The sequence below is a fragment of the Sorex araneus genome, chromosome 11 (genome assembly GCF_027595985.1).
Source record: "Sorex araneus isolate mSorAra2 chromosome 11, mSorAra2.pri, whole genome shotgun sequence".
NCBI lineage: Eukaryota > Metazoa > Chordata > Mammalia > Eulipotyphla > Soricidae > Sorex > Sorex araneus.
The window spans coordinates 3,112,659-3,131,529 of NC_073312.1; the positions used below are offsets into that span (position 1 = coordinate 3,112,659).

General features: G+C 64.1%; 2 protein-coding genes across 5 annotated transcripts in view; one reads left to right on the plus strand and one right to left on the minus strand.

Moving 5' to 3' along the window:
• The window catches only part of DOCK1 (dedicator of cytokinesis 1), a 270,057-nt gene that overhangs the window by 118,271 nt on the left and 132,915 nt on the right, over positions 1-18,871 (minus strand). The window lies entirely within an intron of this gene.
• Positions 1-18,871, plus strand: part of INSYN2A (inhibitory synaptic factor 2A) — a 46,302-nt gene that overhangs the window by 647 nt on the left and 26,784 nt on the right. Inside the window, exons 1-2 of one of the 2 annotated variants that reach the window (XM_055119528.1) lie at positions 1-54; positions 16,848-17,961. The exon at positions 1-54 is cut by the window's left edge and continues 78 nt beyond it. In XM_055119528.1, the coding sequence (XP_054975503.1) occupies positions 16,853-17,961 (1,109 nt within the window). In that variant the 5' untranslated portion in view covers positions 1-54; positions 16,848-16,852. The remainder of the gene's footprint in view (positions 55-16,847; positions 17,962-18,871) is intronic. The other variant, XM_055119529.1, reaches the window with a different exon arrangement.

An 18,871-nucleotide genomic window follows, 5' to 3' on the forward strand; every position in this document is an offset into this window, starting at 1 on the left:
CGGACATGCCCGCGCCCGGCGCGCCGACCCGCACCTCGCAGTGAGCGGCCCACGGTAAGCGGAGCCCCGCGCGCCCCTCGCCCACGCCGGCCGCCGCCCCTGCCCCCGCGCGCCCGCGCCTCCCGCGCGGCCCCCAAACTACGGGAACTGGCGTGCGGGGCCGGGGAACTTCGGGGGGCGGACGTCGGGGCCGGGGCCTGGGCGCGAGCCCCGGCCGGTGCCCACGTGAAACGCCCGTGTCCGCGGCCGGGCGCCCGGGCTCGCCGTGCGCGGGGGGTCGCGGGGCGCTGGGGGGTGGGGGGCGGGGGGGACCGGCCCACGCCGCAGCCCGGCCCGGCCGGACGCCCCAACCCAAAGTCAAAGGCGGGTCTGCGTCCTGCGGCTTCGCGGAGGGGCTGCCCGGCCCTCTGGCTGCCCCCCACCCGCTCAGGGCTGCGACCTCGGCGGGCCGGTCCCCCCACGCACGGCACCCGCAGACGGTGCGAGCGGCCGGGGTGCCGGGAGAGGGGGAGCGAGGCGCCGCCGGGCAGGGCGCCGGGGAAGGTGCTCCATCCACGGCGCCCGCGAGCCGGCTCTCTCAGCCCCAGCAGCTGAGCAGCCGGACCCGGGGCCGGACGCCCTTTGGGCCCTTGAGGCCGAACCGGCTGCGCCGAGCCTCTTCATTTGACCTTGTCTGCTTAGGCGCCGGCATCCCGCAGAAGCATCCCCAAGTGACCGGGAGGAGTGGCGGGAACTTTGGGCTCCCCGGGCTTGGCCCGGAACCCCGGATCCTGCCCACAGCGCAGCTCAGAACTAGCCCTGAGCACAGCGCAGGGTGCGGCTTCTCCAGGACAAGGACTTTCTGGGGGGCCTTCCCCCCTGGCCAGTGGGGGGCTGTCAAGGTTAAAGAACTGGGGACTGGACGGGGAAAGGGCTCCCCCAAATACCTGCTCCCACCCCCGCCGCTTCCAATGAGGAGAACGGGGAGGAAAACGATAGAATCTTATTTAGTTCCTGCCACAGACGGGGCAGAAAGTGACCGTCTCTGTCCGCAGAGGCAGGACGCGCTGCAGGTTATTAATCACGCCGCACTATTTATTGCCATCGTATCCTGTTGAATGTTACTATGCAGAGAAAAGTTTTATTTATCTTTGCCTTTTTTTTGGAGAGGGGGGAGAATGATCAGCAAACACGCGTGAGCAGCATACGGGAAAATGGGAGTCGGGCTTCTGCACGCCTTGCCAGACCTTCATCGCTGACGCTCCCTGTTTACGGCTTACGTTAGATGGCACTGCTCCTCGGGCTGGTGTTATTAGAGGCACAAGGAGGGGGGCGTCTCGCCGAGCTATCGCTAATTGCATGATTTTGCATAAATCCTTTTTAGCTACTGAGAGTTTCTGCTTTTCTTCACTTGAGGAAATTCCTTCCCTTTAAAGAGAGACCCACCCGGTTTAATTCTGCAAGGTCGGGGGGAAGATGTGTGTTCGGGCCGCCCTTGGCGAGGCGAGCGCGCCCCTCCCTCAGCCCACGGCCCGGCCTTCCTGCTCCATCTGGGGACGGGGGCACTGCGAGCTTCTCCCGAACCCGGGCCCATTGTACTACTGAGAAACGCAACTACTGGCTAAGAAATAGGCTAAGAAGGCAAAAGCTGGCTAGCTTGCCTTGTGCGTGAAGAGCTTGCCTGGAGCCGGCGGGGGGGTGGCTAGGCGCCGGTCTGGGGGCCTCTGTGTCCTGCCATGATCATCTCCCCCGCGGCAGGAGAGGGAAATTTTGTCTTTTGTTTCACCCACTGTAGGGAAAAGAATTTCAGCAAATAAGTAAATAAGTAGAAGCCTTGTGCGTGAAAGGCGCCCGCATGGCAGGAAGACTCCCACACATGGAAATTAGCATCAGAGAATGAAAATGGGTTTCGTAAGTAGCAGCTGATGGCAGCTGAGCAGCTGGGCAGATGTGTTCACTTAGCGAGATATTTGTCTGCTCTTGTCGGCTCTAACCCGTGGCTGTCTCCCGGAGAGACGGCGACTCCGGGGCCGGCTCCCGGAGCAGCGGCGCCCGCCGGGTGCCGGGACGGGCTGCTTGCAGGCTGTACTGCAAAGCAGCAGCCTCTCAGGCAGCCAGTGACAGGGTCACCCTGGCTGTGTCACTCCTGATCAAGCTCGGGACCGGCCCGCGGGCACCCGAGCCGAGTGCCTGTCCAGCTCACTGCGTAGCCAGTGGGTGGCAGACACACGATGCAGGTCTGAAGGGAGCCACAGAGCCCGGGCGGGCGGGGGGATGGGGGGGGGCGTCGGCGGGAAGGCAGCGCCCCCGCCCTCCGTGCCCTCCGTGGCAGAGGCCTCGCTCCCCGGCCCGAAGTGGCTGTCGTAATTGATGGAGCCAGTTCTCTTGAGTCTCCTCACATATTTGATTTTAATATTTCATCACGTTATGGAGTGACTTCAATATTTTAAAGCCGGAGTTAATATGATGGATATTACATGACAACACGTTTATTGCCACGAAGCCCACACATAAACATTTGCAGAAGCCCCCCACTTAAGCTGGCCTGTAGCACGCCGCGGTGGCACCGTCTACGCTTTAGAGGCTTCTCTCAGGCGCGAGGGACAGGGCAGAGGCCGTCGCGGGGGGACCAGCTGCCGGGCTGCTGCCGGCGTGGGGACAGCGGGTTAGAACCTCCGGACCATGTATGACAAAGCGTCATCTGCCTCCCATCCTGGAGGTGCTCTGGTGTCTCCAGGCAACCGAGCAGCTTCCTTCCCAGACGGAGAGAAAAATAACCTCCCAGACCTCTCCGGCCCCACGATGGATTCCTCCCGGCAGCTCCTTCGGCCCGCCTTCCCCTCCGCCATCGGCGTATCAGCCGGAGCCGGAGCTCTGGGATTTCAGTCACATTCACCTCACGGTGAAGAAATGCGGGCTGCCGAGGTGCAGAAAGGTATGGCCGAGGGATGGGCCGTGACACGGAGAAAGACAGAACTCTCCGGTGGGCCGGGGCGTGGGGGTCTTCCTGCGAGTTTCTCCTCTCTGCTCTGGCTGGCAGTGAAAGAAAAGCCAGCTGAAGGCAGGAAAGCAGAGAGCAGAGACGAGAGGGACCCGCTCCCCAGTAATGACCCTGTTAGATCATGCGGCACGGTAGCACTGTTGTCCTGTTGCTCATCGATTTGCTCGAGCGGGCACCAGTAACGTCTCCACTGTGAGACTTGTTGTGACTGTGTTTGGCATCTCGAATATGCCACGGGGAGCTTGCCAGGCTCTGCCGTGTGGACGGGATACTCTCGGTAGCTTGCCGGGCTCTCCGAGAGGGACGGAGGAATCGAACCCGGGTCCGCCGCATGCAAGGCAGACGCCCTACCCGCTGTGCTATCGCTCTGGCTTTTAGATAATAACCCTGTCACAGGGACCCAGGAGGCAGGGCCCCCAGAGACATTCTCTGGGAGCTGCTTCTGCAGAGTATTGGACCGGTCCCTCGAAGGATGACGTGTCCCCAGCCGCGCTCGCTGGCTGCCTGAACAAGACCACAGAGCTTCTGTTCACACCCTTCCATTCCACGGTCCCCCTGTCACATCACTAGAGTAGACGAGGGTGAAGACCCGCATCCCCCGCCCCATCTTCCCAGCAGGGCAAAATGCTGGTCAGAGCTTATATTGCAGTTACTATGGAAAATTCCAATTCAATCCCTGATAATCTAGCCTTGGGCATCAAATGAAATGCAGCGGCTACGGCCGGCGAGGGACACGGAGGGAGAACAGAATACTCTAAGTGGCCTTGCAAAAAAGGAGTGCTCTCCAGCTTAATACTCCGGGAGAGAGGGCAGGGGGGAGGCCGGGGGCTGCAGGGGGACGGCGGGTCCACTGCAAACTTCCCCAAACTGACCGCATTTCTAGGTCATCCCGGCGGCATCCGGGGCTCCTGCTCCCGGCTAAATCCGGGAAGCCCCCTCCCGCGCGTCAGTGCCCACTTCTCTCTCTCCCCCACCAACACACAGTGGTCAGACTCGGGCACGTCCTGTTTTCTGCGTTTTGCTTTGTGAAACCTGCTCATTTTCCTACGAAGCAATTTCTGCGTCCTTGGAAATGCAGCGGCACGGGGCGGTGAGCCCGGCTTGGAACACGGGCAGACACCGGGGAGGGGGCTGGGCAGGGAGTGGGTCTCGGCCAGGGCCAGAAGGAGCTGCGGGCTGGGGCAGTGGGCTGGGAGAGGCACCTGGATGTCCCCAGAGCCCCCCCACGAAACTCCCGCCCAGGGGGGCAGGCTGGGGGCAGGCTGAGGACAGGTGCTTTGGAGGGTCCCAGGAGAAACAGGGTCTTTGCTGAGACTGAAACCAGGATGAGACTCAGGGGCCCGGTGCAAACCGGGGGCCCGGCTGCAGTCGGCTGTTCTGGGCAAGCAGACCCTGTGGAGAAGCTAAGGGGCGCAGGTGACAGAGGTGACGTCAGTGTGGGGACGGGAGAGTCCGCTGTTTCCAGTAAGCAAACGCAGGATGGTTCGAAGGAAACAGACGTTTGCCGAGACTTGAGTGCCGGGAGCGGGAGATAAAGCCACGGGGAGGAGCAGGAGTGGAGACCGGCCGGCGAGGGCGCCCTGGGCCCCGGAGACGCATCCCGGGGGGGCTAGGCCGTGTCACCTTTGATGGCGGGGAAGGGGCGAGAGGTGTGACACGCGAGGAAGCACACAGCAGGGGGGGAAAGACACAGTCACAGGAAAACTGAGGGGTTTCCAGCTGAAAGTATTTTTTTTTTTTTAAAAAAAGCTGCTCGGCCTCTCTTAGTTCTAAGAACTTCCAGAAGCAACACTTTCAGGGTTCGGGGCCGGAGAGATACTACAGCGGGTGCTTGCCTTGCCTGCGGCCGACCCGGGTTCGGTCCTGAGCATATTTTATGGATCCCTGAGCTCTGCCAGGAGTCATTCCTGTGTACAGAGTCAGAAGGAAGCCCCGAGCACCTCTGGGTGTTACCACGCTCAAAAAACAATTTTTTTTTCCAAAAAGAAGAAAAAACTACTTTCATGATGAATAAAAATGGCCCCAAAGCTTCACAACATAAAGAAACCCTCCTAAGTGAATTAAATAAATATCGGGTGCTTGGTAAATATTTGATGAGGTCATTAGCAGTAAGCCTTGTCAGTGCCTTTGCTGGGAACTCAGGGGGTCCAGACAGAGTGCAGTTGTGGGGCTCTACGGAAGGGCCCTGGGAGGCTGGGAGAGCAAACGCGGGCTCTGGAGTCACTCTTCCCCCCACCCCCCGCCCCGGGCAGCCTCTGACAGGGAGGCAAAGCGCTAGGGTGGGGGCTCCTACCACCTGGCGCAACCTCGAAGTCGGCCTGAGTTCACAAAGGTAGAAGTTAACTTGTCTTTGTTTTGGGTCCCTCCTGGCAGTGCTCAGGGCTGACTCCTGACTCAGTGCTCTGGGTCACACCTGCACTGCGGCTGTCTCTAGCCCACACGCAGGTGATGTCTCCCCAGAAGGGATGTGGGGTTCATGCAACGGGCTGGCACCGAGGCACTTGCCCCCCACGCGGGCCGAGCTGGGCTCCGCCCCCTGCACCGTCCGGCCCCGGAGCCTGACAGGAGCGGGCCCTGAGCAGCGCCAAGGGTGGCCCAAAACAACACAAAGCACAAAGAACGTGCGTGTCCAGTGAGCTGTCGCAGGAGAGACGAGAACTTCACATCCCGAGTGTGGACGTAAGAGGTGAAAGCAACTCTCCCTCACCGGGCTCCCAGGACGTCCGGCACCCCACACGGACGGAGACTGGACCGGGACGGTCACGGCACCCGACATGCGCATGGCCTCACACGCTTCACCCCCCCCCCCCCGCACCAACCTCACCGGGCGTGCCAGCCCCGCCCACCAGCAGTACCGTAACGACACCCGCGTGGGGGCACAGGGCGATGTTCGTGTGTGTGTGTGTGTGTCTGTCTGTGTGTCTGCGTGTGTGTCTGTGTGTGTGTGTGTGTGTGTTGGGTGCCCCCGCACCCCGAGGTCTGGCTTCCTGCTCGTTCACCCTGTGCCTGAGCCGTGGGGGGCCTTGGGGAGCTCGGACGCGTGGCAGGACTCGCGTGGGCAGTGCTCACGCCACGGGGCGAGGGTGGCGGCAGGCCTGCTGCAGGAGATAAGCCTGTCACCCGCAGGCCCGGTGCGTGCGGCTCCGGCCGGCCGGCCGCTCTGCCCTCGTCGTGCACCGCGGGCGCCTGTCTGCTCTGTGGCCGTGAGCTGGGCCTCCGCACAGGCCGTCGGCAGCCTCGTTTAGTTTGTTTTATTCGTGCCACACGTAGATTTGTCTCCATATATAATATTAATTCCCCTCTAAGCATTTCTCGACTTTATTTATTGTATCTATCAGATTGGCTGGTGTGGAAGAGAAAAAAAAAGAAGGGAAGGCCGCTGAGGGTGAGGCTGAGTGATGGGGTTTATAATCTGGCTGGAGCCGTGCGTGTGTGGAAGGGCCCCCGGCCTGCCGTGGTCCGGGACCGCACCCCTCCCTCCGGCGGGCACGGGTGGGGCGTGTGCAGGGGCTGGGCCCGGGCTCCGGGCCCTCCCGCCCTTCCCGGGGGCGCGTGCCACTGGCGCACAGATGCGGGAACCCAGCGCGCAGACGGCTGTGACACGGAGTCCCGCTGTCTCCCGGAGCCCGGGACGGCCCTCGCCGTCCAGGCGGGCACTGGAGGTGGGACTCCCTGGTGGGGTCCAGCATGGCCCCCCCTAGAGCCCACGAGCGGTGGTGCAGGTGTCCCGCCACCGGGGCGGCCACCAGGACGATCAAGTATTGAGACGGCCCCGACAGGGACCTCCCTGGCACCGATAAGGGCGGGGACAGCACGTGCAGGTCCAGGCGTCACTGTCCGGTCGCTCCCTGGGGACCTCCTGGGGTCCGAGCAGGGCCCAGAACCACAGAGCGTGTGAGTGACGTGCCTCCGCCGGGCACCACGCTGAGAGGAGTCCCTTCCCTCCGGGCACTGGGGAACCCACGGTCACGGCCAGAGGCCGGGGGGACCCGGGAGCGGCTGCCTCCCCGGGGAGGGGGTTGTTGCTCGCTCAGGGTCAGGGCTCGGCGTGTCACCTCTCCAGGACCACCGGGCACCTCCCGGCAGGCCCAGAGGAGCATGCGGAGCTAGCAGAGCCCAGGCCGCCCCTCGGCGAGTCACCGGATCTGCGTGTGTGACACAGAGACCGTCTGCCCGGAAGGCCAGGAGGGACCCGCCCAGCTGCAGAGTGGGAAGGAGTTGGCACCGCCCCGGCCGCCCGCGGCAGGGAGCATTCTAGAAGCTTCAGCACTGCTAGTGCAGCAGCAGGAACCCCAGGCGTGAGGGCGGCTCCTGCGAGGGGCCACCGGCTGGTACTGCCCCGGGCCACACGCAGAGGCCTCGCCCTGACCTGACGGGGCACAGCTGTCCCCTCGCAGGGACACCAACCGGGCCTGCGGCAGGGCTGATCTCCCTGGCGGGCAAGGCGCCCTGCTCCTCGGGGACTGGCGTCCACGCACCGTGGGTCAGTCACACGTCTGTGGCATCAGGTGCCTGAGGCAGGGGAAAGGAGCTGGCGAAGGAAAGCAGGCATGAAGCTCAGGGCCTCGGTCCCGGATGCAGAGTCACCCCAGGGGTTCTGACTGCCCGCCCCAGGAGCGGACCCAGAAGGCTTTCGGCCCCTCGTGGCCGGGGCCTCTCCGAGTGGGGTCCTGAGAAGCAGCTGAGGAGTGAGCCTTCGGCAACACCTGTGCGCTTCAGAGCCCAGACGGCTCCCGGGAGCCGCTCCCTCCCTCTGGGCTCTGCTGCCCCACTGGGTGTGGCCCAAGGCCGCCCGTCCCCCCTCCCGCCTCTGAGGAAGAAGGAGCACTTGGGGCTGAGAAGGAAATGCAGGAGACCTTGTGCACACGAGTCCTACAACTGGCACTCAGGGGACAGGAAACAGCGAGGGTCACCATGACCGAGGGACCCTCAGGGGACAGGTTACACCAGGTGTCACCATGACGGAGGGACCCTCAGGGGACAGGGCACACCAGGTGTCACCATGACGGAGGGACCCTCAGAGGACAGGGAACACCAGGTGCCACCATGATGGAGGGACCCTCAGAGGACAGGGCACACCAGGTGTCACCTTGACGGAGGGACCCTCGGGGGACAGGTGTGACCATGACTAAGGGCACCACATGGAATGGGAGCACCCAGCCCGCCGCTGGTGGCCCCTCGGGAGCAGACACGGCCTCACCAGGACGAGCACCTCAGAGCAGGAACCGAGTTCCACCCCACGGTGGGGGCTGGGGGGCGGGGGCCACATTCCATCTCGCGGGCGTGCCCGGGACTAACTGTGCTCCACGGGGCCGGAACCAGCACTGGAGAGCGGAGTGGCGGCTGCGGCCCTGGGCCCGAGGGGTGCGGGCAGGCTGGGGTGCGGCTCAGCGGTGGCCTCCTTGCCCCCGGCTGTTTGTCCTGGGCGTCAGCCCGCCCTCCGCGCCCACCTCTCCCTACCCCACCCCGCCTTCCCCACCCAGCCCCGGGCCCAGAGCTGGCGAGAAGCCCCAGGCCCAGCGCTGTGCCCCGGGTCCGTCTCCGTCCCACCCACAGGAACAGCCAAGTGACTGACCACCCAAGACCGTCACCCCAAACCCCGGGCAGCCAGCGCCCAGCTGGGCTCTGGAACGTTCTGTGGTGTCCCCTAGAGGTGCAGGGTCTCTACAGAGCCAGCCCCTGCCCCGAGGCTGAGTCAGGGGGTCCTAACTGCCCACGACTCGGGCTGAAATCCACCAGCTGACCGGCCGCAACCCAACCCCAGGCCCGGCAGGAAGCTGGGTGTCGGCAGCCCCAAACTCACAGGTGAGGGGCTGCGGTGAGGCCTGGGCCGTCCTGCTCAGCCTCGGGCAGCCCGGCCCACGTCTCCCCCGGCCCAGGGCTCACACACCCCTGTACGGCCACAGCACGGGGAGACAGGGCCCGAGGCGGGGATGGGGAGGACAGGCTCTGGCTGGACCCCCTGAACGCAACTTCGGGTCACAGGGCACGCAGGCCGGGAGGGGCCTGGGCCTCCCACCAGTGGTCTGGGGGAGCTGGGCGGGGCCGTAGGGGAAGGCCAACAACCCTGTGCACTTGTGGGGAGCCGGCGGGCATGTGGCCACAGAGCGACTCGGGCTCTGGGGTCTCTTATACTGGAGACCCCCAAGGGAAGCCTGCTGCCCCCTGCCCCCACCACACGCGCGCACACACACACACACACACACACACACGCGAGCGCATGAAGGGCCAGGTACCGGCCCGAGCACATGCAGGCGTCCCCCCAGCCCCGGCCAGGCCCAGGCCCTGCTCACGCGCGTCTCCTGGGTGCAGACAGACCAGTGTCCTGCAGGGAGTTCAGGCAGGACGGAGGCCCAAGTGGCCCCAGGGCGGGGCTGGCTGTGGGCGGCCCCGGGGGAGCAGAAGCAGACCCCGTACAGGGACCCTGGGAGGACGCGCAGGGAGGACGGGGCCCGAGACCCGGAACTCAGGCGGTGGGAAAGGGCACGGAGTGTCCTTAGAATCAAGCACTTGCCCGTGTCCATCCCGGCGTGCCAAGACCCCGTGGGCCTGCAGGGGCGCAAGGGCAGGTGGGCAGTACCGGCAGGACAGGGCGTGGACAGCTGCGGGGCCTTGGGGATGGGAGGCGGAGTGACGGGCATGGCCCCAGGAAGGAACAGCAAGCAGAGGGCGCGGCCACGCTGGGGAGGGGACAGTGGCTGGCCAGGGTCTGGGACGGCAGCGGGTGGGGGTTTGGGACGGTAGCTGGCTGGGGTCTGAGACAGCGGCTGGCCAGGGGTCTGGGACGGCAGTGGGCCGGGGTCTGGGCGGCGGGCGGGGGTCTGGGACGGCAGCTGGCAGGGTCTGGTCCTGCATCCGCAGCTCTGTGACGAGGAAGGGCCTTACTGGGGCGGGTCACCGGGTCCTGCTGGCCCCGAGCACAGCAGCGTGACCGTGTTTGTGTCAGAGCTGGGCCTGGGGCAGGGCATGGCTTCACAGGGGGACTCCCAGTGCTGTGCTCGGGGGAGACACTGCATGACGGGCTGACTGGGCAGAGTGGCCAACAGTGCTGGGCGCGAGGGACGGTGGAACGAGTCCCGAGGGATGAAATGGAATGGCTTGGGGGTGTCTGCTTACGGTGCCACACGTACAGATGTCTGGGGCCCCACACACATGCACGCACGTGCATACACACGCACACGCATACACATGCACACACATACGCAGACACATACACACACATGCTCACACACACACCTCACACACACGCACACACACGCACGTGCACACACACCTCACACACACGCGCACACACACACACACACACACGCATCTCCCAGCACTGACTCTGGGTCCCGAGAGCTCAGTTGCCGTCCGTCTGCAGTGAGGAGGTGGGATACCCCCTCGGTCTCCATCTCAGTACGTGGGGCTTATCCCTCTGCTTGGGGGGCAGTTTCTGGGGGTCCCCCTGCCCGTCCCCTGCCAGGGAAAGGGAAGCCCTCAGCTCCATGTCCCCCTCAAAGTCTGTACAGCCCCAGCGAGCCCCCATCACCAGCGCCGCGCTCTGGCCCGAGGCTGCTGGGGCGTGTCCCAGCCAGGCCTGACACTGTGGCCGGGGGCCGTGGCGTGGCCTTAGGGCAGGAGCGTCCCCACGCCGGGCTGTGGGGGTGTGGCTAGACGCTGACGTAAGGAATGCCCGTTTCTCTCCCTGGCGTGGCCCCTTCTCCCCTGACCCAAGCTGGTCCCTGCGGCCTTTGGTTGGCCAAGGACGAGACACCACGAGGGAAACGCAGGGCGTCCGGGGGCTGACCTCGAGTGGCAGTGGAGCCCCTCCAGGCAGAACCCCCCCCCCCACCTCCCGTGCTCCGAGGAGGCTCCCCTGACTCAGTGGGGAGAGGAGGGGAGGACGGGCTTGCGACAGTTACCGCCTGGAGACAGCATGTGTGTGGAGAAAAGCCACCTAGTAAACGCCACATGGATTCATCACCCTCCACCCCGAGGCAGAATCCCCCCAGGGTTGTCCTGGGTGTGGGAGACCCAAGATGCCCGAGAAAGGGCCTCACGTTCTCTGAATCCCACCGGCTGGACCCACGTAGGGACCCCCAGCTGGGCAGCGGGGGACAGGCGGGGCCGTGCAGACAGTTCAGTGGCTACCATGACCCCAAGGAGTGCGGCCTCACCGGAACCATCTCTCCCAACACTTGCAGTAATTGCCATGACAGTGGGGCGGGGGGAGGAGGCAGGAAATTAGTTCCTTTCATTAATCCCACGGATGATTTCCGGTGAGTTGTGGGACATGGTGGTAGGGCTGACCCTCCGCGGCCAGCGTTTCTGAGCGAAGCTCCCTGCTGCAAATAAAAGCCATTTCTCACACAGACACATCGTCTAGTTTGGACATCCCTGCTCTGGCTGCGTTTTGCCAACGTCCTAACGTCCTGCTAATTCATTCCCACTAATTCAGATCCGATCTGGACAGGGGACGAGCTGGGTTAGCATCTGTGTGAGCGCCGAGGAGGGCCACTTTCTAGTTCTTTCTGGAAGGGAACCCCGGCTCTGTCGCCCAGCGGAAGGGCCCCGCCCCCCTTGCCATAGCAGGCCCTCCGGGAGCACGAGCAGAGGCCGGGGCTTGCGAGTCCCAGCGGCAGGTTTCCTACTTGAGTGGGGCCGGCCTCGCTGGGTCTGTCCCCCCCCAGGGGGGAGGGTTCCTGACTCCGGGGGAGGGGGGCAAGGCACCTCCCCTGCCCATCCGGGAGGGGGTCGCCCCGCTGAGTCACCCGTTTCCCTCCTCTCCGTCAGTGACCTCTGGAGGAGGAATGACTGTCGGGAAATGTAGCATTTCAGTGTTTTCAAGAAAATTAAACGGGGTGATGAATCTCAGCGAGACGCAGTCCAGCATCCACAGCCGTCAGCCGTGCCCCGGGAAGGGCGGGCTCCCGCCCCGGAGGAATCAATCAGGGCCCACAGCACAGGTCTGCAGCTTAACCGTTTCGGAACACAGATTTTTTTTTTTCCCACGAGCCCCGTCCAAGGGTCCTTTGCCTCTGGGGAGCGGCCCAAGAGAAGGACGGCCACGCGGCCGTCTCCCAGCCCCTGCCCCCGGGCCCAGGACACCCGCGGCACAGGGAACAAAGTGCTGACCCAGTCTGTGGAGTTGGACTCCAGCCAGCCTGGGACACAGCGGAGTCCCAGCCAGCAGCAGAGTCACCAGAACCCTCAGCACCTGCGACCCTGTCCAGGCCCAGAAGAGGGACTCACCCTCCCTGGCTGCCCGTGGCTGATGGCGCATGGGGCTGCCCTAGCTGGGACCCTAGTGACCAGTCTCAAAGTCCCAGAACTGCACTGGCCCCCCTTGGCGCGGCCCACAGCAAACTTGGTTCCCCCAACACACACACACACACATGCACACACACATGCACACATGCATGCACATACATGCGCACACACATGCACGCATGCATGCACACACATGCACGTATGCATGCACACACATGCATGCACACACACGTGCACATACACGTACACACACTCTCCCTCTCTCCCACACAGCCCACAGCACAGCATCTATCCAGTGGCGGTGGGGCCCTGACCAGCTCCCTCCTGACTGGACACCCAGGCACGGGCCAGTCACCTCTTCCTAACGGGACCAGGTGGCGGCCCCCCGTCCTGCCGGCGAGCTGCCTGGCATCCCGGTGCACCGTCCACTGAACTGGCTCTCTGGCCCCTCCCCGCCCCGGCAGTGACCAGCCTGTGCACACACCCAGCAGGTCGGTCCCTGCTGGTGACACCCCTGTGTGCATGGCAGTGTCCCCGTGAGGGGGGGGTCGAGTGCTTGCCCCGCCGCCCCACGGCCACCCTCTATGCAGAGACAAGCACACGATCAAAATGTGGAATTCATTTTCTCTCTTTATCCCCGGCTTCCTCAAAACAATAAAAGATGACCTTTGGGAGCCTGCCTGGACCCGAATCTCATCATTTCTGGGTTCTTTCCACTCGGTCCGTGTGTTTGCACTTTCCGGAGGCCCAGCCAGGCTGCCAGGGCTGGGCCCGCCTTTGCCTTCTGTGTTCTGGGGGCAAACACGGGCACCGGGCACCTGCCCAGCCCCCAGCTTGCCAGCCCCAAGGGAGAGAAACCTGTACAACGGCCAACCCTCAGCCCACAGCCGAGGCGGTGTCTGTTGACTGTCTCCGGGCACAACCTGCCCTCCTGCTTCTCTCGTGGACCGTTATTCCATAAGCGTTTCCCGGTGACGCTGAATCACCTTTGTAATGATCATTTAATGGCCCCACCGAGGAGCCGGGAGGCTCGCACTTAACCACGTCGCTGCCGGCCGGCCCGGCGTCCCTCCCAAGGGCTCTCCTGGCGCCCCGGGCGCGTCCTCACGGAGCCCCGCATTCAGAGCAGCAGGCAGAGGTGACTCTCCGTCACTTGTCTAAAAATACAGGCGTCACATGTCTACAGCTCACACGCGACTGCGGCCACACTCGAAGGCCATGAAGACGCTCCTGTTCCCACCAGCTCCTTGATGTCCCGCTGTCCCCGGGGCCAGGCGGGCACCGCCATGACTAGCTGATTCCCCTGGAGTCAGCAGAATCCAATGAATTCTCAGCCACGATTTTCTCATGAAAAATAAACTTTATGAACTCCCGCCGCTGGACAGCCAGGAGATGAACTCCAGCACCCGGAGTCCCAGTCCGCAGGGAGAACCCCGCCCGCTGAGCCCTCCCGTGCCCTGCCCAGTGCCCAGAGCGGCCCTGGCCAGAGCTGCAGGGACACACGTGTTCCGGACCCCTGGCCAGCGCATTTCTGCGTGAGCTGCACCCAGACACCCAGGCAAGCGGCCAAGGAAACTGCTCCCGTGAGCCGTACCTTGGTGCATCCACGCTGGTCCCGGGGGGCTCCAGGACACACTGCCATGGGCTGGAGCTCGGGGGGTCGGGGGCCATGGGGTGCAGCCGTCAAACCGTATCAGGTGAGAAAAGGATAAACTCTGGGTGCCTCAATGTCTCCCCATGGGGTGGTTCTCAGGATCAAGGAGAAACACAGAGAAGTGCAGAGAAGGAGGCGTCCACCCTGCATGGTGGCTGGACACCAGCCTGATGTGCCCGTGTGCAGTGGCTGAACAGACTCCTGAAGGATGAGCAAGAAATGGCAAAGTTCTCTGCCCCTCTCGTGCGGGGCCTGCCCGACGGCAGCCCCGGCTGAACCAGCCTTTCGGTGGCAAACACCTCTGAAGCCCCAGCAGACAGCCGGCGCAGTCCCTGCAGACACGCTATAAAGTAACATCTTTATAACCTCGGTTCTAAAGCAACGGTAACATCCAGGATTCCAGACCCATCGCAGAGCTCATGGCTTCATCAAAACCAAAGCAAGCCAACTGCAAAAGCCTCTTGGCGTCTCCTACCCACCAAACTAGAGCAACTAAATCACTTTTAAAAATAAAAAACTCAAAACCAGCCCCAATGAGGGACGCTGAAAAAGGGATCCGCGCCTTCCCATCATTTTTCGCTAATAAGGGAATGATTTTTATATACTTAGCAACTCCCTGTAAAACAGAGCAAAGCTTGGGAAATTTTTTATATTATTATTATAATGCCACTGGCAATTAATTCTTCTGATTTGTTTTTATTAGTCTGATGGTCGGGTCCATGACTCAGAGTATCTCCCCCCACCAGCAGACGGATGTCAGGACATTCTTCCCGTGCAGGTCCTGGCAAATTGTGGAGATGAATAGGGCGGCGGCACACACATATTCAGGCACACATTTTTCAGGAGTGGCAGGGAAAAGGCTGAAAAATTACTCGTAAATTGCTTTTGTAAAAATGCTCTCTCTTTCAAATTCCCCCTCCTCGGAAAGTCTTTTGCAGAGTGATGGCCCAGTTCGCACTGACGTCCCTGTCTGACACAGGCGGTTCCAGGATGGATGGGGGCCGGGCGGGGGGAGGATGGCGTTTCCCGCTGAGCCCCCCAGCGCCCCCCTCCCTGCAGCTCTTGGAGCTCGAGGGTGGGCCCATGTGTCTCACACGCAGGAACTATTAATCCCGGCCTCGGCCGGCCTCAGGTGGCACATCGCCAGTTTCTGCCACATGCCCCGATGTGACGGTTCCAAATGGGAGGAGGCGGCAGTACCGGGCAGAACCTGGGCAGGGGCTACCAGCGGTCAGGGTGCAGCCCCCAGGCCCCCTCTGCCTCCTGCCTGGCTTCCTCCCGGGGACAAGGGCCAGACAGGTACTGGGCATCACGCTGCAGCCCCGAGGGCCTCAGTGACCAGGGAGGGGGACTCGGCTCCGTCCTGTGTGTGTGTGTGTGGAGCCGTGGTCCTGGCACGAGCTGTCCCCGAGCCCAGGCTTGGAAGCTCGGCAAGGTCAGGTCTGGTCCCTGGGTTCTGTGCGCCCCCCCCTACTCCTGCCTGTGGGGGGACGGGGCAGCATGTCCTCTCTGAGCCCCCAGATTCCTCCACGAATCAAGCGACCGACCCCAGAGGTGTCAGCATCACGGGAGGCACGGCAGGGGCCTGGGGCCGGCCACGCTCGGGCCGCCGAGGGTCCCCCACACGGGTGGGGGCGCACATCCCTGACCCCACACTTCTCTGGTTTCAAAACTCACCTCCCGCCAAAGTCCGCGCGGCCGGCAGCTGCAGCGCTCCCCCGGGAGCCAAGCGCCGCCGGCCCTGCTGGTCTTCCCCAAAAGGAGCCGCTGGCCACCTGCATCTTTTTAGCTGCATTTAATAATTCAGCTCAGGATGAATTTGCATGATTAACACAGAGCCTTGTGATTTTATTTTCTTTCAGGATTTAAATACTGGAACGACCACCATTGTTTTCATTCTTAGAGGTTGTGAGCAAAACATCAAACTTGATTCTTGGATAAATAATTTCTAAAAAAGTAATCAATCCGCACGCTCGCCTCTCGGGAGGCTTGCTCCCAGGCCTGCGCCGCCGAGAGGGACGTTAACTCTTCAGCAGCAGGAGGCCAGCGGCTCTGCGCCCCGCCGGGCGCCGCGGGGACGCTGGAACAGACGGGGTCAGGCCGCCTCTGGGCCCAGGGCACTGACCAGGCTTCGTCCCTGTGGTTGAGTCTGGGGGAGGGGTGGTCACACCTGGTGGTGCTCAGGGATCACTCGGAACTCAGGGGACCCTTGTGGTGCCGGGACGGAACCGGGGTCAGCCACGTGCAGGCAAACGTCTGCCGAGGTGCCGCCCCGGCCGCCTTCCCCGGGGTGCTGGAGGGGCAGCTGTCCTCTCGGGCCCCAGTGCTGGACCAGCCACGTCATACTCAGACTGAGGCAAAACCCCAGCCAGGTGTGGGAGCGTCTGCGGGGATGCGTATCCGCGTGGGGCAGCGGTCGATTCCCGGGGGGGAGGGGAGGTGGGTCACGATGAACCCACCGTCGCTCTCTGCCGTCTGTGGCTCCACACAGACACCCTCACCTGACTACACGGCCACCAGCGTGCCATGGGCACTGCGCGTCCCTGGCTATGTGTTGTGTGTGTGTCTGTGTGTGTTCCTGTATGTGGTTGTGTACCTGCATCTGTACTATTTGTGCCTGTATGTGTATATCTGTTGTGAGGTCTGTGTGTACGCCTGTGTGTGCATGTCTCTGTGTATATTTGTGCTTTTGTGTATATCCGTCTGTGTCTGTGTGTGCATGTCTGTTTGTATCATTTACTTTTGTGTCTGTATACGTCTATTTGGGTGTGTCTGTGTGCGCAGATCTCTGTACGCATATGTGCCTGTGTCTGTGTGTACACATGTCTGCGTGTACAAGTGTGAGCTTGCGTATAGCTGTTTGTGTGTCTGTGTGTGCCCACGTACATATGCAGACGTGCCTTGCGAGCGGACGGCCACGTGTGCCGGCCCTGATGCCCTCTCGCTGTCTCGCACCCGCAGGCACCATGGTCAGCAAGGACTCGGGCCGGTGCCCCCTGTCGGCGGCGGAGAGCGAGCTGGAGCCCGCCGCCTGCCTGGCGCTGGAGCTGAGGTACGCGCTGGACCCGGACCGGCAGATCAAGAAGCGGAACAAGGCCCTGCAGGTGCGCTTCAAGGACATCTGCGAGGCGCAGAGCGAGCAGCGGGGCGCGCCGGTGCCCGCGGGCGAGCGGCGCGAGGCCAAGCCGGTGTCCCAGCGCGCGGCGTACCGCAAGTACATGACGGTGCCCGCGCGGCGCTCCATCCCCAACGTCACCCGGAGCACGGGCGTGCAGACGTCGCCCGACCTCAGGAAGTGCTACCAGACCTTCCCCCCGGAGCGCAGGCGGGGGGCGCTCAAGGGGCTGCCCGCCGCGGCCGAGGACTTCCCCGCCGAGCGCGATGGCCTGGCCCCCGAGGCGCGAGCGGGCGACGCCCAGGCCCGGCCGTGGGGCGCGGGCCACGTCTACACCACCGCCGCCTTGGTGTTCCACTCCCAGGGCCACGCGGACACGCCGGACCCGGCCGCCGGGCTCAACTGTGCGGAGCCGGGCGCGCGGCCCGACGGGGGCGGCTGCCGGGACGCGCCCCTGGCCCACGCCGGCCCGTCCCCCGCGCACGGGCCGGCCAGACTGGACGGGGCCACCCCCGCGCCCGACAGGGAGGCCCCGGGCCCGGCCCCCGGCAGGGTCTTCAAGACGGAGGTGGCCGCGGTGTACGCCAAGCCCCCCGCGCCCGCCCTGGCCAACTCGGCGGCGGCCAGCGAGTGGTCCCTGTGCCCGGCGGCCGCCGAAGAGCCGCGGAGGGACACGCACGTCAACGGGGTGCAGGGGCCCCCGCGCCCGGCCGCTGCCTGCTCGCCGCCCCGGCACTGCCTGTCCCCGCCCTGGGGCGAGCGGCCCCCGCGGCCCGGCAGCCCCCCGCGGGAGGAGCCGCCGCCGGGCGCGTGCCGCGACATCGTGCCTCAGACGGAAGTGGGGGACCTGAAGGCGCAGCTGCAGGTGATGGAGAACCTGATCTGCTCCAGCCAGGAGACCATCAAGGTGCTGCTGGGCGTCATCCAGGAGCTGGAGAAAGGGGAGGCCCACCGCGAGGGGTGAGTGCGCGTGCGCGGCGCGGGGAGCCCAGGGGCGCGGACGCAGCGAGACTCGGCCCCTGGTTCGGGTGTTCGGCGGGAGCGCGCCGAGGGCGGTCAGCCCTGATGTCACATGGTCCCTTACGCCCCCCCCAACCCCGCCCCGGGGGCGGCCCCACGCTGAGCGCAGGGCGTCACCCTGAGAACCGCCCAGGGGGCCCGGCCTCCCGGCCCAAACCAAACCAGATGGAAAAGCCCGAAAGGCAAATGCCGCATTTCTGACCCCAGGCTGCCTGCAGGGCAGGGCCTCGGCGAGGGGCAGGCCCGAGTTCTCGGTGGCTCTGGGGTCGTGGAAGGCTCCCGGCGGGCCCTGGCCACGGAGGGCAGGGAAACCCAGTGCACTCGGAGACACCCCAGGGGCCTGCCTTTGGGTACTGGCTCCTGCTGGGTCCTGCAGTGCAGGGGCCTCAAGCAATGGTGCAGGAGATCACATGGGGGGTCCTGGGTGCAGGGCGCGCGCTCAGCCCGGGTCTATGGGGTGCTGGGTGCAGGGGCGTGCACTCAGTCAGGGTCTACGGGTGCTGGGTGCAGGGGCATGCACTCAGTCAGGGTCTATGGGGTGCTGGGTGCAGGGGCGTGCACTCAGTCAGGGTCTATGGGTGCTGGATGCAGGGGCGTGCACTCAGTCAGGGTCTATGGGTGCTGGGTGCAGGGGCGTGCACTCGGTCAGGGTCTATGGGTGCTGGGTGCAGGGTGTGTGTTCAGCCCGGTATACGGGGTCCTGGGTGCAGCGCACATGGTCAGCCTGTGTATATGGGGTCCTGGGTGCGGGCACGCGCTCCCGCCCGCACACTGGCCAAGTTTCAGGCGTGGGTGTCGGTGTCTGTCCCCCAGATGGAAGGTTCACGGTCTCCGGGACAGTCCCAGGACA